This window comes from Cyrtonyx montezumae, unplaced genomic scaffold (assembly GCF_038088225.1).
Source record: "Cyrtonyx montezumae isolate F1298 unplaced genomic scaffold, pur_monq_1.0 scaffold_8, whole genome shotgun sequence".
NCBI classification, from domain to species: Eukaryota; Metazoa; Chordata; class Aves; order Galliformes; family Odontophoridae; genus Cyrtonyx; species Cyrtonyx montezumae.
This window is the reverse complement of record NW_027072089.1, coordinates 78,636,052-78,655,748: the sequence shown is the minus strand read 5'-3', so window position 1 is coordinate 78,655,748 and position 19,697 is coordinate 78,636,052. Positions and strand designations below refer to the sequence as shown.

Here is a 19,697-nt window from a genome sequence, read left to right as displayed (position 1 = left end):
TCAGCACCTGCAGCACGCGGCGCTCCGAGCGACGGCGGGCGTCGACTACACGCTTAACGTGCCGCAAAGACCCTTCGCGTGGAATGCAAAGCACGCATTGTCTGCAAAACGTGCTCAGCCACACACTGGGATCGCTCCCGGCTCAGCCCAGCGCAGACGGCTTTTACGGGGAGCTCGAGCGATGGGATTCTTCCCCTCGGGTGCGGTTCCAGCCCCCCCGCCCCCGCTGCGGCGCTCACAAAGGGAGGTGGGACGCTCCGGCACGGAGGCAGGAGCAGCAATCAGCCCCACGGGGACCCACGCGCGGGGCGGTTGGGTCGCGCGGGGCGGTGGCACAGAGCGGCAGCGGGAACAAAGAAGACGGGCGGGGGGCGGCAACCCCTCAGTGCTGGGTATTGCCGGCTGAGGGCGAGGGCTCGCAGCCCCCTCCCCCCCCTCACGACGGCCCCCGCCCCTCCCGGCACCGCCCGCCGCTGCGGCAGCGAGCGGCGAACAAAGGGCTGAGAGGACGCCGAGGGGCGGCGGCGCGCAGCACCGCGGCGGTGGGACGCTTCCACACCCACACGGTGAACGCGGCCCCCGGGCGCGACCGCCGCGCTGCCGGCACAGCACGGCCACCCGCCTCAACCCGCGCCTTTGTCCTCGGGGCCGGCGGCGGGGCAGGGCGGGGGACGGGCGTCGGCCCAGGGGCGCGAAGGGCGGTCCGGAAGCCCCGCTCCCCGCTCCAGGAGCCGGCGCTGCGGCCCCGCCCCGCTGCCGCGCTCCCATTGGCTGCGCGCCGCCGCCGCGTGACGTCATAGAGGGGCGGTGCGCAGCGCCCCATTTAAGGCGCGGAGCGGGGCGCGGCCGCCGCAGCATCCAGAGCGGGACGTGAGGGAGCAGTAGCAGCGCGGCACCGGCGGATACCGGCATCATGCGTGAGATCGTGCACATCCAGGCCGGGCAGTGCGGCAACCAGATCGGCGCCAAGGTACGAGCCGCCGCCCCGCAGACCGCACGGGGGTTCTGCCACGTGTTCGCGCGTGCAGGAGTCCGCCCGCCCTAAAGCGGGGCTCTCCTAATGGTTCCCGGGCAGCTCGGCTCCGCTCGGCTCCTCTTTCTCTTCCTTCTTCTCCTCGCCGCCTGCTCCTGCTTGGAGCGGTGTTTCCGCGGTATGGGCGTGGTGCCGCTGCGAGGTGGAGGGAGACGGTTCTGCTCGTCTTTTTCTCTGTGGGCTGCGGGGTCCCGGGGAACCGGTGCCACGCCCGGTGCCGTGGGGCGGCTGCGGGTCTCCACGCGCTGCATGGAGGGGCGGTGGTCGGGGGGAGGCGGGGCTGCAGTGACGCCCCTGTTTCTCTTCTGGTCCCTCCAGTTCTGGGAGGTTATCAGTGATGAGCACGGCATCGATCCCACCGGCAGCTACCATGGGGACAGCGACCTGCAGCTGGAGAGGATCAACGTGTACTACAATGAGGCAACAGGTAGCTGATCCCTGGAGTGGGTTTCTTGCTCCCTCTGCCCTGGGTGAGAGGGCATGGTGACCTCAGATGTGTGTCCTGTTGTGAGAGCTGTGCACAGCATGTGGCTTCCTGGCACAGCCCTGTAGCTGATTTTTGTCTTAGCTCCTGATTCACTCCTAATAATACTCTCATGCTTTGGGTGGTGACTTATGGGAAGGATAAAGGGAGCACGGCAGTGCTGTTGTGGCTGCAGGGCTGTAATGCTGGCGCTGGTTCCTCCTGCAGGTAACAAGTACGTCCCCCGTGCCATCCTGGTTGACCTGGAGCCCGGCACAATGGACTCGGTGCGCTCCGGCCCCTTTGGACAGATCTTCCGACCGGACAACTTTGTCTTTGGTGAGTGAGTGTGCTGTGGAGGTTTCCCCCAGAGTGAATGAGGTGCGTGCAGGAGGCTCAGAGCAGGCATGTGAGTGAGCTGTAGGGCTGGATCCTGACAGCCCTGTAGGGACAGGATAAAAATGTGTGCGCTGTGGGGTGGGTGAAGGTGGATCTGGATTCCTTCTGGGGCACTGATGTGGTGGTTGGTTCTGCTCCGCCCGTAGGTCAGAGCGGGGCTGGCAACAACTGGGCCAAGGGGCACTACACGGAAGGCGCTGAGCTGGTGGACTCGGTGCTGGATGTGGTGAGGAAGGAGTCGGAAAGCTGCGACTGCCTCCAGGGCTTCCAGTTGACCCACTCGCTGGGCGGCGGCACCGGCTCGGGGATGGGCACCCTGCTCATCAGCAAGATCCGCGAGGAGTACCCCGACCGCATCATGAACACGTTCAGCGTCATGCCCTCTCCCAAGGTGTCGGACACGGTGGTGGAGCCCTACAATGCCACCCTTTCTGTGCACCAGCTGGTGGAGAACACGGACGAGACCTACTGCATCGACAACGAGGCGCTGTACGACATTTGCTTCCGCACCCTGAAGCTCACCACTCCCACGTACGGGGACCTCAACCACCTGGTGTCGGCCACCATGAGCGGCGTGACCACCTGCCTTCGCTTCCCCGGCCAGCTGAACGCCGACCTGCGCAAGCTGGCGGTCAACATGGTGCCTTTCCCCCGGCTGCACTTCTTCATGCCGGGCTTTGCCCCGCTGACGAGCCGCGGCAGCCAGCAGTACCGCGCCCTGACGGTGCCCGAGCTGACGCAGCAGATGTTCGACTCCAAGAACATGATGGCCGCCTGCGACCCCCGCCACGGCCGCTACCTGACGGTGGCCGCCATCTTCCGAGGCCGCATGTCCATGAAGGAGGTGGATGAGCAGATGCTCAACGTGCAGAACAAGAACAGCAGCTACTTTGTGGAGTGGATCCCCAACAACGTGAAGACGGCCGTGTGCGACATCCCCCCACGTGGGCTGAAGATGTCTGCCACCTTCATAGGGAACAGCACGGCCATCCAGGAGCTCTTCAAGAGGATCTCGGAGCAGTTCACGGCCATGTTCCGGCGCAAGGCCTTCTTGCACTGGTACACGGGCGAGGGCATGGATGAGATGGAGTTCACGGAGGCGGAGAGCAACATGAATGACCTGGTCTCAGAATACCAGCAATACCAGGATGCCACTGCTGATGAGCAGGGTGAATTTGAAGAGGAAGGAGAGGAGGATGAGGCATGAAGTGGATATGGGTAGGAGTCAAGTGTAGTCTGAGCAGGCAAGTGTTCATTGAAAGGAGAAATCTGTGCAGTTGTGCTGAAGCATGCGTTTTTTAATTTGGTGCTCTCCACTGTTGCTTTTGTCAGCAGTTTTGTATCCTCGACTGTCCAATGTAACAGTAGTTGCAAAAATACTTCAGAGTCTTCTGTTGAAATGGTTAACTTCTCAAACATAAAGGCTTTTTGTGTTCTAAACTGTGTCCTCTGCCTTATTTCTCTCTAGATCTAGAAAATAACTCTCGTAGTTTTCTGTCTCTTTCACTTCTGTTCTACACCTTTACCTTCAGTGAAAGGTTTAAGTCAATAAAATAAGAGTTTTCAGGCCATTAAATCTGAAGAATACATAAACTGCACTTAGCTTAAATGAGTAGCTAATGTATGGGCACTGTTAGAGGATAGCTAATGCATTGGCACTGTGTTCAATATTAGACACTCATGTCTAACAGTTTATCTATTGTTGTAGAGAAAGCTGCCTTAACTAATAGAAACAAGATGCCCCATTTGTGAGTACTGGCACTTCTATTTATGGACATACATGGTAGTAGGGTCAGCTAGAAGGTATTGAATGCCATGTTATGAACTGTTAAAACTGATCTGACAGGATAGCTGCAGGCTCCTCAACTGCTATCTAGATCACTTCTCATTGAACTTGTCTCAGGGCGTATATGCTGTAAATATGGGTGGCTGGCTATGATTTTGCTTGGTCCTCAGCTGTCCTGGCACTGTCATCCTTCCTCTCTAAGTTCATGCACAGTGTATGGAGGGTCTGTCCTCTCACTGCAATATTAGCTTAGATGTTAACATCAATTCTTCTCTGAGGTGAGTGTTTAAAAAAGAACAGCCTTTAAGTGGGCCTTCTCTGTAAGGGGATTACTCTCCAGGGCAGTCAGATCCCTCTGGAAGCTGACAGGAGATGATGGGCAGATCTCTAATAACATGACTGGGAGCATAAATGTGGTCCTGAAGTAGTCATGTGGATATCCTGACAGTAGCTGTCTTTCACAACCCAATTACATATTTACACTGCTGCTGTTTGATGCTCCCAGTAATTACAACAAGAAGTGGACCTCCAGCCAAGCAGCGCAGCAGGATCCTCACGTGCATCTTTGCTAAGGTAAGATCAGCTTCCTTATGGTGAGGGAGGTGGGACTTGTGGTACCTTGTGCTTCAAGGGCATGAGAAGCCTGGGTGGACTGGAGATGAAGTGAGCCTACAAGCATAGTCATCAGTTATTATAGTGTCTGAGACTTCCACAAAACAAGAGTAAAATCCTAAATTTGAAATTGCAGTTACCCCATGTGTGCTTGCAGTCCTCACATCCCCCCAGCACTGCTTAGGGAAAGTGTTCTTATGCTCAAGAAAAAAAAGCCACGAGAAGAAACAAAAAAAACAACCCTAAAAAACAGAGCTGCTAGTAATGCTACAGCTACTGTGGCCTTTACTGCTCTGAAGGGACAGCTATGCACATAATTGCAACCACTTGTGTATTCCTTCCTTGAAACTCTAGCAAGGCATTAACTGGAATCAAGACTGAAAGGGAGCTACTGTGCACAACTAATGATCTTGCTTGTTTTGGCTCAGTTAGTGGACTCTGCTGCCTGAGCATACTGTTGCTTTGTTGATGGGCTTGTTATCCTCCCTAGGATCTGAGATTGCGTGCAGAACGGCAAGCCTTTCATACCATTTCTTAGCTCACCTCTGTCCTTCATTCCAGGTGAAACCTCTGAAAAGAGAGGTGAGAAGCTCTTAAAATGCCTGAGCTGTCTGTAAACAAATACAGCACTCACGATAGCACTTCTATTTCTTAGAGCTTGAGCAGTTCTAGGATTAAGTATTAAGCAAATTGAGGTTGTTTTAGTAACTGAGTTACTATGTGCTGCCCTGGGGCCCTTTGAGAAATAACCTGACTGGTTGTCACAGTAACCTTCCCTTGAAATTACCCAACTGGATTGAGCTTGGGCCTGTTTATCATAAACAGCTTGCTTCCTAAAGGTGGGAAGGGAAGCTGGAGAACAAATTCAGTTTCTCAAAAAGATGATAATCTGGTCTTTGATAGTGACAGCTAAGATCTTTCTCTCTACAGTGGGACTGTATGCTAGCATTCAGCACCTTCAGCTCCAGTGTAATTGCTGTCTTTAGCTAACAAATATAGCTACCCAAGAGACCCCCTACACTACAGCTCCTTTATTAGAAAGTAGGACACCTTCCTACATTGCTTTCTTTGCAACAGCGTTGTTTCTTCCTCTCCTCTTCCTAGAGGAAGAGAAACCATAAGGAGTGGTAAAGAAACATGTCCATCCTACACAGCTTATTTGCCAGCCATTATACTAAAAAAAACCAAACACCTCCCACATGATTTTAGTAGGAGTAAAGGATAATACAGGAAAAGGGGATACTAGGAGACTGAAAAGGGAGGCTTAAAACTGTTAGGAATAGTACATCAATTATAATGGAAGATTAGTCTGCTATTGTGACTGGAAGTCACAGAACCATTTTTCCTGCTGCACCTTTGGGCGTTATTTATCACCCATTCATTATAAAAGCTGATGACTGAATGCTGTATGCCAAGCAACAAGCAGATTTCTCTTCACGTGTCCACGGTTGTACTGCTTTCACAGAGAGCAGAACCACTGAAACTATTACAGATTAGATATTCTGATCACTTTAACCTGCATCAGCTGGTGACTTGTTTTTATACAGCTCTAAGATTTAAGGTCTTACATGAAGCATCCTTTCTGGAAGAAATGATGGCAGATACTACCGTCTCAGTGGAGTACAGCTTAAGCCACATATGACTTGTGTTGAAGCTTAAAAAAAAATGATTTTATTCATTTAACCATAGTAATGGTAACCTGGACGAAAGCATCCTCTCCAGTTAAGAGTTAGAGTTGATGGTGTCAGGGAAGGGAGCGTCTTTCATCTGTTTTGTTTGATGTCTGGCGTTTTTGGGCATTAGCGGGATGTCTTGACTAAGGCAAACTACAAGAGAACAACTGTCTGCTGGTAGATGCATATATATGATGAAGCTAAGTAAGGCTCTAATCACTGTTTAAATAAGAATGGAATGAGTTTTAGTAGCTTCAGGACTTCATTCTAAAGGTATTGTACAAACAGTGTTGTGGAAAGATAGTCCAGTATACGGGCTAGAGAGGAACAAGGCTGATATCCTCTATCACAAACTTCACGTGGGCTAGTGTCAGAAAGCTTGAAATGCTCACGTATGTGCTGAGAATGTAGGCCTACATCTGTTTCTCAACAGATGTTTTTCAATCTGTCTGATTGGAGTAATTTTCTTTCACCCAACTTATGAGGTGTCCTTCTACATCAGAAATAGGATTGCATTTAATACAGAACAGACCCCGTGGTGTGATAATCTAAGAATTAAATCTGTCGGGCCTGTCTTGTTGACACTTCTTTGCAGGAAGTTTGAGATGAAGTAGTTTGTATTCTTGATTTACAACCTGAAGAAAGAAGGGCAACTAGGATCTTTTCTCCAGCTGCACTAGGATCTTTTCTCCATCTCTGCACAGATGGAGGCAAAATACCTGATATTTAAAGAAATAGCTTGCTTCTGGATGGTCGTCTCACATGCTCCATGCCACAGTATTAGACTGTCCTTTATGGGACAGGGATGTTGCAATGCACGCTTGCAAAATGTAGTGGAGGTGCCTAGAGAAACAGGTTTTCTTAACTCACAAAAAACAGGGCTAGGGATCTAATAATATTCTATGCAGAAGGAAAGAGTTCTCCTACTTCTTTTGCCACTCTGTAAACTGGCTAACAAGTTTGTGTATAATAAATGAGGTTGAGCCCTGATACTGGCTTTGAATATGACTAATTTTATAGCTATTGCATTGAGGTCTTTTTACAGAAAAGAATAACCTTTCAAAAATAGTAATGTGCTATTCTGCTTCACAGGGAGGTGATGTCTTAGTTACTGAATTATTTTTCTATGTAATAAGGCTAAAAACTTTCATTGCTAAAGGGATGAAGAAATGGAAATGCTCCCTGGACAGATCATGTGTACCAAGTACAAGGGGTAGTCACTCCCTTTCTGCCAGGGAATGTTACTTTTCCATTCCACATTAAAGTGTAACTGCATACTTTCAGTGACTAATCAGATACTGCAGCCTGCCTAGGAGCTAGAAGTAGCACTTACTTGGAGCACGGGAGGTACTGTTTTCTCCTCAATATTCCTGTGCAATTTTTGCTTTTGTTGTCTCCACTAAACAAATTTCATGTCTGTGTTACGGGCTCGAGGCAACTCAGGTATGGTTTTTCCCCTGACTTCTACTCTGCAAAAAATAAACCTTTGTAGCATTTGCAGCTAACTTTGCATATAATTGGATCAGAAGGCCTTGAGAGTTTTTCTTTCACCAATCTAAAATTGTGCTAAGCACCTGCCTTCTGATATCCCACCAATAACCTGTTCTGATCTTTGTTAGTGCTTAACATGGGAAAGAGCATGCTACTGCATCTCACATGCTTCCATTTCAGATAGCTGTTTTCTTTGTAGGCAAGCTAAAGATAACAAAATGGAAGCATTTGGTCATACAGAGAAGTGCCTGAGGCTGTGGAGCACTTTGGAAAAAGACATTTCTTAGACTTTGCTCTATTGGACACTTACCCATCTGGAGTCCTTTGAGCGTTTGTTTGAATGCAAGTTGAAGGCCACATACTGAGAGGAGTCCAATCCCTCAGTTCCTACCAGCAAAGGAAATAAACTCTTCTTCCTCTCTGAGCAATTTAATAATAACCAATCTGTTTCTCTGCTTGTAGCTTCAATCTCCAGTTTCAAGTATTTTATTTAATCTAAAAAATAAGTGATTTTTCTTTCTGGCAGTTGTATTATAAACTGGTTATCTACTTACAGTAAGAAAGCAGATCATCCCATCCTTCCCATTCAAAGCCATTGTTATCTTTCATGGGCAGAATTTTTTCCTCTTGAGGGAACATCAAGTTGTTTTTGTTTAATTCCTGTTTATTAATGTTTGATTCTTCCATGATACAGATTTTTCAAACTGGTCTCAGTTACTGATGTCATCGTTTATCATCATTATTCTCACTTGGTTTCCCACTTCATTCAAGGCTTTATTTTTTTGTCAAGAGTGTATTTATCATTGTAAACAGAAATGCTAGTAATTCAGCTTAAGAAAAATGTGAAAGCACTTGCTCTAGGAGATGACATGGCTACCCTGGCAGGGCCTGTGTAGTTTGTTCAGTAAACAGCTTTGTGTTGTTTTGCAATGGAAAATGTTTCTGCATTTTTCTGTGGATGTGACAAATACACTGCCTGCCTCTGCAGTGAATAATTAAAACAGACTTCAAGCAGTATTCAGATGGCCTCACAAAAGAAAGCTTTAGATGAATATATGAAATTCAAGCATGACTCAATCTGCTACTGTGCATCCAGCATGATCCTGGTTTTATTGTAAATAAATAAGTAGAATGACTAGTATTTGAAAATTCCAGCTCCGCACTAGTGAACAGGGAGAAAGCCTGCAGAGTGAGTTTGGATAAAAATGTTTCTAGGACTTTAAGAGAACTGCCACTCACAGAAGTGGTAGCTCCATGGCTGCGGCTCACTCATTACCTTCCAGCTGCTGAAGAGAACAGTCCTACCCCTTTGCCTTGCTTTTTAGGGGTTTTATTTCCCTCTGGAGCATGTGTGATCCGTCTATGAGTCAGTTTCCTAACCAATGCGCAGATGTGGAAATGAAGTGGGAAGAAACTTTTTCTTGGATTAAGGAATGTATCAAATTGAGAACGGGTAGAGAGAAAGGAAAAAAAGTTTCTTCAGGGGGGAGCAGAGCAAGTGCGTAGATTGACTGAGCCACCTGGTACACTGCCACCCTGGTCTCTCCTGCAGAAAACCTGTGTGATTTTAAACAATATACTTCAAATCCCATCATGAGCTACAGCATCTCTTAGAAATTTCCCAGGATAAAGCTTAGAGTTAGCTAGGTGTCGGTTTGAATTACAAGTAATGATCGGATTGCAAGATAGAGCAAGGAGGCTGAGGAACAAAAGAAACTGTGACTAGGCGATCAAAGCCTCTGTCTGTTCCCTGTTCCCAGTGACGTGTGGGAAACAGACTGCCCTGGAAAATATGATAGCTTTTCATTTCTGTTGATGCTGGAATCGGTTGTATATGGACTGAAGGCCTTAGTTGATAGAGATAGCAAACAGATTTCATCTTCTGAGTGATCTTAAAAGGTAGATGCAGCCTGGCTGGGGGCAGGAGCCATCTGGCAACTACTCCATCACATCTGGTGTGCCAAGAGGAAACAATGAGAGGCTGCACTGTTTTGCCTTTTTCCTTCTCAGTTATTCTGTGCCTGGTAATGATAAACATACTTTCCCCTTTCTAGAGTCATTTAGTGATATTGTAATAATCGTGTTTCGTTATGGTAACTTTTGGAAGCCAGATGAGAGGAGACTGTTTGTCATGTCCTTTAGGACTATGTAAACAAATTCCTGACTCGTGGAGGTTACAGGCTAAGTTCACAAGAGAAACCACAGGGTATGGAAGAAACATTAGCTTTGTGAGGAAACAGTTCTCTCCTTAAAGTAAGCACACTTCATTTCAGAATTGACAGTGCCCTGTCTTGTTCTGTGATGTTGTCTTATATGCTCATCCTCTCCCTCCTTTTGTTCTTAGCCAGACACAAAAAATCAAGTCCAAAGAAAACTGCACATGTACAGGAGGCTCTACTGTTGCTCATTCATAAAGTTGTGCTCAGCACTGTACTGTGTAACTGCTTATTGCACCTGCAGTGGTTGTAATTCTGAAATAAAAATAGATTTTTACTTTATCATTTTATTACTAGAATTAAAAGTACCTTCACAGATATTCCACCCCCTTGCTGGGGGAGATATTCTTAAGGCACATTGCTAGCGATTAAGCATGGGATGCCATAGGTGATCTTAAGAGTCTGCATCAGGTGACAGTATTGTCATTGTCTGGTAGAATTCAGACAAAAATGTAATGACCAGGGCATCACTGTTTAGGTTTCAGTGGGAAGATGCGAAAAATCATTTAGCTTTTCATATATGTGCCTAAGTGTGTTACCATTCATTGTAAATGAGGTCAAAGCCATAGGCAGATGCTCAATCTATTGCTGCATATGCTTCAGCAGCTCTCACATCCAAGTGTCTGTGATTCTACATCATACAATAGGAAGTTACAGATATATGGAAATGTTCTGAGATTTCCATTGCCTCCCTTGTGTGGCTCATTTCCGAGGCTCTGCAGTTGCCTTGGAAACAGGGCAAGGTAGAGTTTTGTTCAGCTGGCTGCTGAGCTGCAGGCAGTGGTTTGGCTGCAGAGGGGCACATGGGTGTTCCCACGCACAGACACTGCAATCTGTGAATGGGGTGTTTTGATATTTGTTCGTGATACTGAGTACATAGAATTTGTGGGGGGAAAAAGGTGTTAAAAATACTATAGTGAACTATTATTTATTTAAATGTCATTAATGGCTAAGGGCTTTTTATTCATAAGGTTAATTTGATAGGATTCTGGATTGACATTTATGTAATTAATGTTTAATTTGCTTTGCTGTGTGTTCGTGAGCACTCAACCTTACTGTAGATGAGGGAACTTATTAGAAGCGTAAACAAGAGCCTCAGTTTTGGTGTTGATTGTTTTTTATACCTGGAGTTACACCCCTAAAAAGCAGTATCTACAAAGAAACAGTTGTTATATCTCGAATGAATTAGGTAGTTTTCTTTTAATAAAAGCTCAAAATCCTTTAGAGTGTAATAGTAAAGCTCCAAGGAAGACACTGTGTATATGTGGGAGGAAGGCATGTCAGGGAGTGTCCAGGTACCTTCAGATGGGGAATAAGAATGCCTAAAGCTCTTGCTTTGTAGATTTCCAAGAATAACTTGGCAGCCAAAGAGCTCTTAAATGCTTAAATCCCATAGAGATGCCAAGAGGGACAGCTGTTTTGCAGTTCTGCAAGTAGTAAGAAGATGTAACGGCCTAGTGCTGCCTGAAAAATGCAGGCTACACCCACAGCACACAGAAGTGTATATGCACAAATTGTACCAGCAGCTAAGACTGCCTGTCATTAAGTATTGAATAAATGTGTCAGTGGAAAATACAATAGGATACAGGATATAATGAACATAGAAATCAATAAAAACAGTTGAAGAGATCTCAGTGTTAGTGTGTAGTCCTGGATATTTGGTGGTTGCAAAAGCAATGGCATGTAATTCCATGTGTTACCAAGCTTGAGGCAGTCCATGTTCATGATATTTCACTGCAGCAGGAAGAAAAAGAGGCATAGTTTTTTTGCATATCAGTATATGCTGAAGAAAACTGAGGACTGCTTTTGAAAAATTTCAAAATTATTTTCCAAAGTTCACAGCAGCCAAATGCAAAACAAAGAAAATGTTAGCGATTTACTAGATTGTCATCTTATATCTGCAAAATTCTGCTCATTTTACTACAGTTTTAATTTAACATTATAGTACAGTGTGGCATGAGGACCAATAAACCATCAATCTGTTGTTAATTGTCACATACTGTTGGTCCACTCCTCTCCCCTTCACAGAATTAATGAATTGTTGAAGTGGGGAGCTACCTCTTGAGATCATATAGTCCAATCACATACCCAGCCCAGCAGGCTCAGCTACAGTAGGCTGATCAGGGCTGTGTCCAGTCAAGTTTTGAGTATCTCCAAGGATGGAGACACCACAACCTCTCTGGGCAGCTTGTACCAGTGTCTGACATCAAAGGTTTTTCCTATGTTTATATTTAGTTTCTGATATTTCAGTTTGTGCCCGGTGGGCATCACCTCTCCTCCTGTCACTAGGTGCTACCGAGAAGAGCCTGGCTTTATCTTCTTTGCAGCTTCCCATTAAGCGTTTCTGAGGTTCTTGATAAGATACCCCCGAGCATTCACCAGGACAAATAGTCCCAACTCCCAGTTTCTTTTTTATTACGAGAGTCTTTAGTCTCTTAACCTTCATGGCTCTTCATTGGACTCACTTCAATGTCTTCATCTCCCTCTTGTAATGGGGAGCCCATATGGAGTTTAGATGCAAAATTCCAGATTTGTCTCACTACTGACTGAGTAGAGGGCAAAGAGCCCTTTCCCTGAACTGCTAGTAACTCTTCCAAATACAGCTCAGGATGCTGCTGGACACTGTTGTAGTAAGGTCACACTGCTGGCTTATATTCAGCTTGGTACCCACGAAGACTCCCAGGCCCCTTCCTGCAAAGCTGCTTTTCATCTAGGTGGCCTCTGCTATGCAGTGGTGCCTGGGGTTGCTCCCCTCCAGGTGCAAGGCTTTGTTCTTCCCCTTGTTGAACTCTGTGAAGTTCCAATCAGCCATTTATTCATCCTGTCAAAGCCCTTGCAAATGGCAGCACGGACTAATAATGGTGTATCCACTGCTCCTCCCAGTTTTGTGTCATCAATAAATTTGTTGAGGATACACTCTCTTGCCACCTAAGTCTTTAATGAAGATGATAAACAGTATTGACTTCAGAAGGAATTACTGGGGTATGCTGCTTGTGACTGGCCTTTGAACTTTTTTGTTGCAGCTTTCTAGCCCTTCAGACTGGCAGTTCAGCCAGTTTTCCCTCCCTCTTGCTGCCCATTTATCGAGGCCATACCTCAACAGTCTGCCTACTGGGATGTTACAGTAGACAGTTAAAAGCCTCTGCAACAGAAATGATGTTCACTGCTCTTTTACCATCTACTGAGCTAGTAATTGTAGAAGGCTGTCAGGTTGATCAAACACAACTGCCTCTCTGTCAGTCCTAATGCCAGTCACCTAATGTGTTTGCAAGTTGTGTCCTGAAGAATTCATTCTCCCATCTTTCTAGTAATTGAGGTGAGACTGACTGACCTGTTGATCTCTGATCCACCTTCTTGTTCCTCTTGAATTTAAAACATTTACTTTTTTCCAGTCCTCGGGGACCTTCTCCAGTTGCCATGACATTTCAAAGACTGTCAAGTGTCCTCACAATGACATTAGACAGCTCCTTCAGCACTTGTGAGTGTCATCTCACCAATATCTATGGACTTTTTGCAGTTCAATGTATCTAAATGTTCTTCAAGAAGATCCACCTCTCTAAGAATAAATTTTAATTGCTCCAGATTTTCCAACAGATCTCAGAAGCCTGGGATTCCTTAAGAGCAAAAAACGTAGAGAAGACACTGAATACCCCAGTGTTTGCCATGTCATTTGTCATCAGTTCCATGTTCAGTAGTGGGTCCTAAATTTACTTTTGCTGCAGATAGATCTGTACTTCTTGCTGTTCTTCACATTCCTTCCTTGATTCAGCTCTGGGTGAGCTTTGACATTCTAAGCCTATCACTGCATACCAAGACAGTGTCTCTATAGTTCTCCTGGGTCACACGACCCTACTTTCACCTCCTGTATGTTTCTTTCTTTATGTCTGTGTTTAGTCAGCAGCTCCTTGTTTGTCTGCCCGGGCCTCTTGTTGCCTTTGCTTAATGTCCCACTTGTCAGAAAGCACCATTCTTGACCTGTTTCATGGAAGTGAGTAAGGAAAGTCAATCAGTCCTCTTGGACCTCTCTTCTCTACAGGACAGTCTCCCATGGGATTCTTCCAAACAGATGACTGAAGAGGCCAAAGTCTGTTCTCCCAAAACCCTTTGTCGTGATTCTGCTTATTGCCTTGTTCTCTTTTTCTCAAGATCTTGAACTCCATGATCTTATGGTCACTGCAGTCAAACATAACTCCAACCTTCACAGTCCTCATCAGTTTTTCCTTGTTTATAAGAAGGTCCAGCAGCATATCTCTCCCCTTTGGACTTCATGTCAGTAAGTTATCACTAATTTGCTTCCAGAACTTCCAAGAGTTCTTGTATCCTGCTTTGTTGATCCTGCAAAAGGTACTCAGAAAATTCAAGTTCCCTTTGAGAATTACAGTCTGTAGATATAAGGCTTTTTCCAGTTCTCTGATGATACTATCTGTATCTTCCTGATCTGGAAGCATATAGCAAACACCCACCACAACATGGCATACATTTGTTTGCCCGCTAATCCTGATCCCTTAGATCATCATCCATCCCCAGGCAGAGCTCTGTGTGTTTCTGCCGCTCCTTTACTCCTCTGCACCTTCCTACCCTGTCCATCCTAAAGGGCATTCATTAACCACTGCAGCATTCCAGCATCCCACCATGTCTCTGTGATCCCCACAATACCATCGTTCAGCCACTGCGCACAGATCTCTAATTCATTGTGCCAATTCCACATGCTGTCCTCGTGGCATTGGCATTTCTATATTTGTGTGCTCCTGCTTGAGGTGAACCGCCCTGTTGCAGTGAGTATGAAGTACATTGTGCTGTTCCCTCTTTGCCAACCTTGTTGGAAGCTGCTGCTTCCCTTCCCTGGTCCTGGTGCAAATCTGTCTTTACCAGGCCAGCAAGCCAAATGGCAAAGATTTCTTTCACAACTGAAAATGTACAACTGCAAATTGATGAATATTTTACAATCAAGGTTCTACCCAATCCAAGTTTATTTTGTATGTCCAGAAATGAGGATGCAGATATGTGTCACAGAACTTCAGAATGATTTGAGAGGGATCTTAAGTATCATCTAGTCCCAACTCCCCTGCCATGGCCATCTTATGCTATATCAAGTGTATATACATCTCGATTTAAATACTACATTCTCTCTGTCGCTCTTGAACTGTCCTTCCTACTGCAGCCACCTGCCATGGACTTAGATCAGTTTAGTTTATTTCTGTGTCAACAACTAGGAGCAAGGTCAAAAATCTTCCCCAGTAAGGTGCACAGTGGGTTTTTTGTTAAGATAGAACGTAAGCTCGCTTGTAGAAAAACAGACATCCCGTTCCTACGGGTGTTCAAGTTACAACCGCTGCCAGACCGCTCCCAGCAAAAGCTGTTCTTTAGCAGCAGGGTAGTTTCATGCCGGCCCTCTGCATTCCTCAACTGGGATCCTCGCGTGGATGGGTCTGACAGCTCTAGCTTGAGCTAGTGTCATACTTGAGTCATACTGCTCGACAGTTGCCGTTGGCTTTATCCTGCCTGTCCTCCAATTGCCGTTTGTTTTGAATCACGGGAAGACGACTTTTGTGCTTCAAAGCTGACAAAACATAGCTCGGCAGGCCTGAGCTAGAAATACAGGCTGGAAGGCCCTGTTGCAGCAGACAAGTAAAGGCACGAGCCACAGCAGGTGCGGAAGCAGCTCGGTGTAAATTATATTGCAATTCCAGATTTCCAGCTGTCCCCGCCGTACCTCCCCCGGCTGCTGCCCCATCCCCACCAACCATCCCCACCACCCCCACCCCGCGGGCGCTGAGGGGCGCCTCCGCCGTCAGCCCTCGGTTGCCGGACGCGCTGCGGGAGACAATGCCGCGGCCCCGCCCCGCTGCCGCGCTCCCATTGGCCGCGCTCCCATTGGCCGCGCGCCGCCGCTCAGTGACGTCACCGAGGGGCGGTGCGCAGCACCCTATTTAAGGCACAGAGCGGGGCGCGGCCGCCGCAGCGCGGAGACCGGGGGCTAGTGGAGAGTGTTAAGCGCGGGCGCCGGCATCATGCGTGAGATCGTGCACATCCAGGCCGGGCAGTGCGGCAACCAGATCGGCGCCAAGGTACGGGCTGCCTCCCGAGGGTCGCGCGGCTGCCCCTCAGGCGGCCGTCGCGTGGAGCCGGCTCGCAGTCGCGCGTACGCGCTCCTGGGGGCGAGGGGCGCGGTGTCGGGCGTGCGCTGGGGCCGCTGTCGGCTTGCGGTTACGCTGCCGTGTCAGCTGGTCTAGGCGGTCTTAAGCCACGACTACACAATAGGAGAGCATCGAAGCGATGGGTGCGCGAGCGTTGTCGCCCCGTGGATGTGTGCTAAAAATGAATTAGCTCGAATTCCAGCGCTGCAGCTGCCCGCCTGCCCTCCTCTGCTCGGCGCTGCTGTTAATTCAGCTGCCGCGGCCAAAGGAAAGTCTAATGCACTGACTCACGGAGGTGCAGCTTCCTCCCAGGCAGCTGCTCAACCATGCTAGGGAGTGGTCGGGGACGCTGTGTGTGCAGGCTGACAGCACGTGTGATTGGCACCGACCAGCTGTGCTTAACAAATGCTCTTTCACAAAAATGTCTTCCAGTTCTGGGAAGTCATCAGCGACGAGCATGGGATTGACCCCACCGGCAGCTACCACGGGGACAGCGACCTGCAGCTGGAGAGGATCAACGTGTACTACAATGAAGCTGCCGGTAAGTTTGTCTGCATCCTTCGGTGTCCATAAATAAATAAAGCAGAAATGCCAGTTGGTTATAGCTGGAAAAACACCTGAATAAAAGCTGTCATCTATTAGTGCCTCCTAAAAGAGCTTTGTTCTCAGAATGGCTCTGATAGCGCTGCAGTTTTGATGTAGTCAGTGCTACTCTCCAGTGAATTATGGGGAGGATAAAGGGAGCACGGCAGTGCTGTTGTGGCTGCAGGGCTGTAATGCTGGCGCTGGTTCCTCCTGCAGGTAACAAGTACGTCCCCCGTGCCATCCTGGTTGACCTGGAGCCCGGCACAATGGACTCGGTGCGCTCCGGCCCCTTTGGACAGATCTTCCGACCGGACAACTTTGTCTTTGGTGAGTGAGTGTGCTGTGGAGGTTTCCCCCAGAGTGAGTGAGGTGCGTGCAGGAGGCTCAGAGCAGGCATGTGAGTGAGCTGTAGGGCTGGATCCTGACAGCTCTGTAGGGACAACATCAAAATCATCTCTATCATCTTGGAGAGGTCTTGGAGAATGGGGGATGTGCTTGAAGACTGGAGGATAGCCATTGTCACTCTGGTCTTCAAAAAGGGCAAGAAAGAAGATCCAGGTAACTGTAGGCCAGTCAGCCTCACCTCTGTCCCTGGAAAGGTGATGGAACAGCTTGTGCTGGATGCCATCTCCAGACAATTGGAAGAAAAGGAGGTTATCAGGAGTAGCCAGCATGGGTTCACCAAGGGGAGGTCATGCTCGACCAACCTGGTGGCCTTCTATGATGTCACTGGCTGGGTGGATGGGGGGAGGGCAGTGGATGTAGTCTACCTTGATTTCAGCAAGGCATTTGATACTGTCTCCCATGACATCTGTATAACAAAGCTAAGGAAGTGTGGGATAGACAAGTGGACAGTGAAGTGGGTTGAGAACTGGCTGACTGGCAGAGCGCAGAGGGTTGTCGTTGGCAATGCAGAGTCCTGTTGGAGGCCTGTAACCAGCAGTGTCCCCCAGGGGTCTGTGCTGGGTCCAGTCCTGTTCAACATCTTCATCAGTGACCTTGATGAGGACGTAGTGGCCACCCTCAGCAAATTTGCTGATGATACGAAGTTGGGAGGATTGGCTGACATGCCTGAAGGCTGTGCTGCCATTCAGCAAGACCTGGACAGGCTGGAGAGCTGGGCAGTCAGAACCCAGATGAAATTTTAACAAAAGCAAGTGTAGAGTCTTGCACCTAGGGAGGAATAATTGCATGCACCAGTACAGGCTGGGGGATGAGCTGCTGGAGAGGAGCTCTGTAGAGAGGGACCGTGTCCTCCTGGTGGACGACAGGTTGACCATGAGCCAACAGTGTGCCTTCGTGGCCAAGAAGGCCAATGGCATTCTGGGATGCATTAAGAAGAGCATGGCTAGCAGGTCTAGGGAGGTGATCCTCCCCCTTTACTCTGCCTTGGTGAGGCCTCATCTGGAGTACTGTGTCCAGTTCTGGGCTCCCCAGTAAAAAAAAGACAGGGATCTCTTGGAAAGAGTCCAACAGAGGGCCACAAAGATGGTGAAGGGCCTGGAGGATCTCCCGTATGAAGAAAGGCGAAGTGAACTGGGTCTGTTTAGCCTTGAGAAAAGAAGACTGAAAGGGGACCTGATCCAGGTTTACAAATATCTGAGGTGTGGGGGACAAAGTGGTGAGGCCAGACTCTTTTCAGCAGTGTGTGGAGACAGGACAAGGGGAAATGGACAGAAACAGCAGCACAGGAGGTTCCGCACGAATGTGCACAAGAACTTCTTTACAGTGAGAGTGACGGAGCACTGGCACAGGCTGCACAGGGGGGTTGTGGAGTCTCCTTCTCTGGAGATGAAATTCAAGACCTGCCTGGACGCCTACCTGAGCGACCTGGTGTAGGGAACCTGCTTTGGCAGGGGGATTGGACTTGATCTCTAGAGGTCCCTTCCAACCTCTATGATTCTGTGAAAATGTGTGCGCTGTGGGGTGGGTGAAGGTGGATCTGGATTCCTTCTGGGGCACTGATGTGGTGGTTGGTTCTGCTCCGCCCGTAGGTCAGAGCGGGGCTGGCAACAACTGGGCCAAGGGGCACTACACCGAAGGCGCTGAGCTGGTGGACTCGGTGCTGGATGTGGTGAGGAAGGAGTCGGAAAGCTGCGACTGCCTCCAGGGCTTCCAGTTGACCCACTCGCTGGGCGGCGGCACCGGCTCGGGGATGGGCACCCTGCTCATCAGCAAGATCCGCGAGGAGTACCCCGACCGCATCATGAACACGTTCAGCGTCATGCCCTCTCCCAAGGTGTCGGACACGGTGGTGGAGCCCTACAATGCCACCCTTTCTGTGCACCAGCTGGTGGAGAACACGGACGAGACCTACTGCATTGACAACGAGGCGCTGTACGACATTTGCTTCCGCACCCTGAAGCTCACCACTCCCACGTACGGGGACCTCAACCACCTGGTGTCGGCCACCATGAGCGGCGTGACCACCTGCCTTCGCTTCCCCGGCCAGCTGAACGCCGACCTGCGCAAGCTGGCGGTCAACATGGTGCCTTTCCCCCGGCTGCACTTCTTCATGCCGGGCTTTGCCCCGCTGACGAGCCGCGGCAGCCAGCAGTACCGCGCCCTGACGGTGCCCGAGCTGACGCAGCAGATGTTCGACTCCAAGAACATGATGGCCGCCTGCGACCCCCGCCACGGCCGCTACCTGACGGTGGCCGCCATCTTCCGAGGCCGCATGTCCATGAAGGAGGTGGACGAGCAGATGCTCAACGTGCAGAACAAGAACAGCAGCTACTTTGTGGAGTGGATCCCCAACAACGTGAAGACGGCCGTGTGCGACATCCCCCCGCGTGGGCTGAAGATGTCTGCCACCTTCATAGGGAACAGCACGGCCATCCAGGAGCTCTTCAAGAGGATCTCGGAGCAGTTCACGGCCATGTTCCGGCGCAAGGCCTTCTTGCACTGGTACACGGGCGAGGGCATGGATGAGATGGAGTTCACGGAGGCGGAGAGCAACATGAATGACCTGGTCTCAGAATACCAGCAATACCAGGATGCCACTGCTGATGAGCAGGGTGAATTTGAAGAGGAAGGAGAGGAGGATGAGGCTTAAGTTCCCTTTTAATAAGAGAACTTCTCCAAAGCTGGCATGTGTATCGAATGACTTTTGGTAGTAGTGGTAAAGCATGTTCTTTAGATGCCGTGTACCCAGTTATCCTCTTTGCACTTGTAACTTTGACAGATCTTATCAGTGTAACACATCTGAATCCCAAGTTATTTACAGTGGTTTTCTGTCCTTCCTAATGTTAAGAGCACATAAAGGCATGCATTCTAGACGGTGTTTTCTGTCTTTCTTAACT

The 19,697-nt window shown here is 48.8% G+C and overlaps 2 protein-coding genes across 4 annotated transcripts; both read left to right on the top strand.

The window, feature by feature from the left end:
• The first annotated feature begins 866 nt into the window (after positions 1 to 866).
• Positions 867 to 3,335, top strand: LOC136059274 (tubulin beta-2 chain). The gene is made up of 4 exons (XM_065753329.1): positions 867 to 970; positions 1,352 to 1,460; positions 1,725 to 1,835; positions 2,042 to 3,335. Exons 1-4 carry the CDS (start codon positions 914 to 916, stop codon positions 3,100 to 3,102), a joined length of 1,338 nt encoding a protein of 445 aa, XP_065609401.1. The 5' UTR covers positions 867 to 913; the 3' UTR covers positions 3,103 to 3,335.
• Positions 3,336 to 3,949: 614 nt separating this feature from the next.
• Positions 3,950 to 19,673, top strand: LOC136059273 (tubulin beta-1 chain). Of its 3 annotated transcripts, none has more exons than XM_065753324.1 (4): positions 3,950 to 4,254; positions 16,243 to 16,351; positions 16,612 to 16,722; positions 18,390 to 19,673. In XM_065753324.1, the coding sequence occupies exons 1-4, from the start codon at positions 4,177 to 4,179 to the stop codon at positions 19,448 to 19,450; spliced, it is 1,359 nt and encodes a 452-aa protein (XP_065609396.1). In that variant the 5' UTR covers positions 3,950 to 4,176; the 3' UTR covers positions 19,451 to 19,673. The 3 variants fall into 3 exon arrangements, with proteins under 3 accessions (XP_065609396.1, XP_065609397.1, XP_065609398.1); XM_065753325.1 differs by lacking the exon at positions 3,950 to 4,254 and adding an exon at positions 10,598 to 10,821; XM_065753326.1 differs by lacking the exon at positions 3,950 to 4,254 and adding an exon at positions 15,670 to 15,741.
• Positions 19,674 to 19,697: the final 24 nt, after the last annotated feature.